The 2,309-nt window shown below is 36.5% G+C and overlaps 1 protein-coding gene across 1 annotated transcript in view; it reads left to right on the forward strand.

Moving 5' to 3' along the window:
• Positions 1–1,684: 1,684 nt before the first annotated feature.
• The window catches only part of wasf1 (WASP family member 1), a gene marked incomplete at its 5' end in the record, with an annotated part of 42,711 nt that continues 42,086 nt past the window's right edge, over positions 1,685–2,309 (forward strand). Inside the window, one exon of the mRNA XM_016450886.1 lies at positions 1,685–1,802. Coding sequence (XP_016306372.1) covers positions 1,685–1,802 — 118 coding nt within the window. The remainder of the gene's footprint in view (positions 1,803–2,309) is intronic.

The raw sequence follows: 2,309 nt of genomic DNA on the forward strand, positions 1-2,309 counted from the left end.
ACTGAGGGAAGGACAATGACCGGCGTCCCAGCGTGAGGTTGCCGTGGTGACGGACGATTGTAAAGCGATGGCGTCTCGTTCATTTCCGCAGTCTCGTTCTCTCGCGCTCTGCTCATTGCTTTCATATCAAATCCCCATCAGCAGCTCGTCCCGTTACTCCATTAGAGTCAACGTTTAATTCATGATTCTGCTCTTATTGTGGATGAATCATCAGCTCATGCTGTTCTAAAGAAGATTTCATGATCCTTCATTCAAATATTTTTAATATAAGAAATACTTTGCTCTACCTCTGCTAACATCATCTACTACATGCTTCATTCTTATTGTGAACCAAAACTGCAACTAAAACTAAAAATTATTTTCATTCATTGAAATAAAGGTGAAAAAAAAATTGAAATAAAAAATAATATATATATTCGACTAAAAACTTAAATTTAATAAAATGAAACAAAAAATGTTGCCTTGGCAACTAACTGAAATAAAATAAGTACTAAAATGAATAAAATAAAATAAAAAATAAATTAATAAAATAAACAAAAAATAAGCTAAAGCTAAAAATGAAAATTTATAAAAATAGCAAAATTAGTGAAACGTAAACTGAAATTGAAATAAAAACTGAAAATATTAAAATAAAAACTAATTCAAAATATTAATATATACTGTATAAAAATAATACTTTAACACTGTGTGGGTCAGAAAAGCAATAAACATTGGAAAACATTAATAATAATATCAACAAATAATATTTTGATCCAATTAAAAATCCTTAAAATTAAAAAGTCCTTTTAAGGACCTTATAAAATGATAATTTAAAACTACAGACGTCTTTTACAAAAGTCACATTTGCATCTGGCTAGATTCTTCACCTTTAATTTAACATTCCATACATTCTGATAATTAAAATTAAATTAAATATATAAATTAAAAATATATCATATAAAATAAAATTATATTTATTATAATAAAATTTCACATTTATAACGTCTCTGTGTTTCTGTGAGCATGTCGCTCTCTCTTTGCTTCTGTCAGCGTTTATTTAGTTGCAGTTTGACTAATTAAAAGCGCAGTAATGATAAACATCTGTCCGACACACAGGGGTTAAACTCTGCTGCCATGGCGACAGTGATGCGGTGGAAAGGTCACCGAGCACACGGGGTCAACAGGGGTCAAGATGAGAGTGTGTGCGTGTGTGTGTGTGTGTGTGTGTGTGTGTGTGTGTGTGTGTGTGTGCGTGCGTGCGTGTGTGAGTGTGTGTGGGAGAGAGAGTGAGTGTGTGTGTGTGTGTGTGTGAGAGAGAGAGTGTGTGATGTGTGTGTGTGTGTGTCTCATATTGTTGTGTATTATAGTATTAGGGTTGTTGCAGCATTTATAACTAGCTGCAATAGAAATGCAAATGGAAAAATATTATTTTTACTTAATATAATATAATATAATAATTTATTTCAACAGATAATGTTGAACAGACAGTGTAAAGTCTGTGATTGTTGGCTCTGATGGTTCAATGTGAGATTGTTGTGAACTGATTTGTGGAATCTTTCGCTCTTAATGTGATTATTTCTGCCTGAGCTTGATTCTCACTGCTGTCTCTCTCTCTCTCTCTCTCTCTGTCTGTCTGTCTCTCTCTCTCTCGCTCTCTCTCTCTCTCTCTGTCTGTCTGTCTCTCTCTCTCGCTCTGTCTCTCTCTCACAGTATCGAGCCTCGTCACCTGTGTCACACAGCTCTGCCACACAGCATCAAGAACGAGCTGGAGTGTGTGACCAACATCTCTCTGGCCAACGTGATCCGTCAGCTGAGCAGCCTGAGTGAGTCCAGCTCTCCACAAACACAGACATGCACTTCTGGCTCCAAATCCACAGCACTTTTCATATGCCACATCTGCAGTGGCGTACAATAGTGTAGTGTAATTATTTGTGACCCTGGAGCACAAAAGCAGTCTTAAAGAGTTAGTTCACCCAAAAATGAAAATTAGCCCATAAATTACTCACCATCAAGGCATCCTAGGTGTATATGACTTTCTTCTTTCAGACGAATCCAGTCGGAGTAAATAAAAAGCGCCCATCCATAAAAAAATGTCTCACATGGCTCCGGGGGGTGAACAAAGGCCTCCTGTAGCGAATCGATGCGTTTTTGTAAGAAAAATATCCATATTTAAAACGTAATAATCACTTTAATGTATCTTGCGCTCACTGTTGTACACAGAAGCAGTTCCGGGAGCATGAGGTATGAGTTCAGTGTTGCGCATGCGCCGGTGAGTCTTGTGAAAACCAACGTTTGTTAACAGGAGCAAAGGAAGCAAAGTTTCCTTACTT

The sequence above is a fragment of the Sinocyclocheilus anshuiensis genome, unplaced genomic scaffold, assembly GCF_001515605.1.
Source record: "Sinocyclocheilus anshuiensis isolate Anshui unplaced genomic scaffold, SAMN03320099.WGS_v1.1 scaffold595, whole genome shotgun sequence".
In the NCBI taxonomy this organism is placed as follows: Eukaryota; Metazoa; Chordata; class Actinopteri; order Cypriniformes; family Cyprinidae; genus Sinocyclocheilus; species Sinocyclocheilus anshuiensis.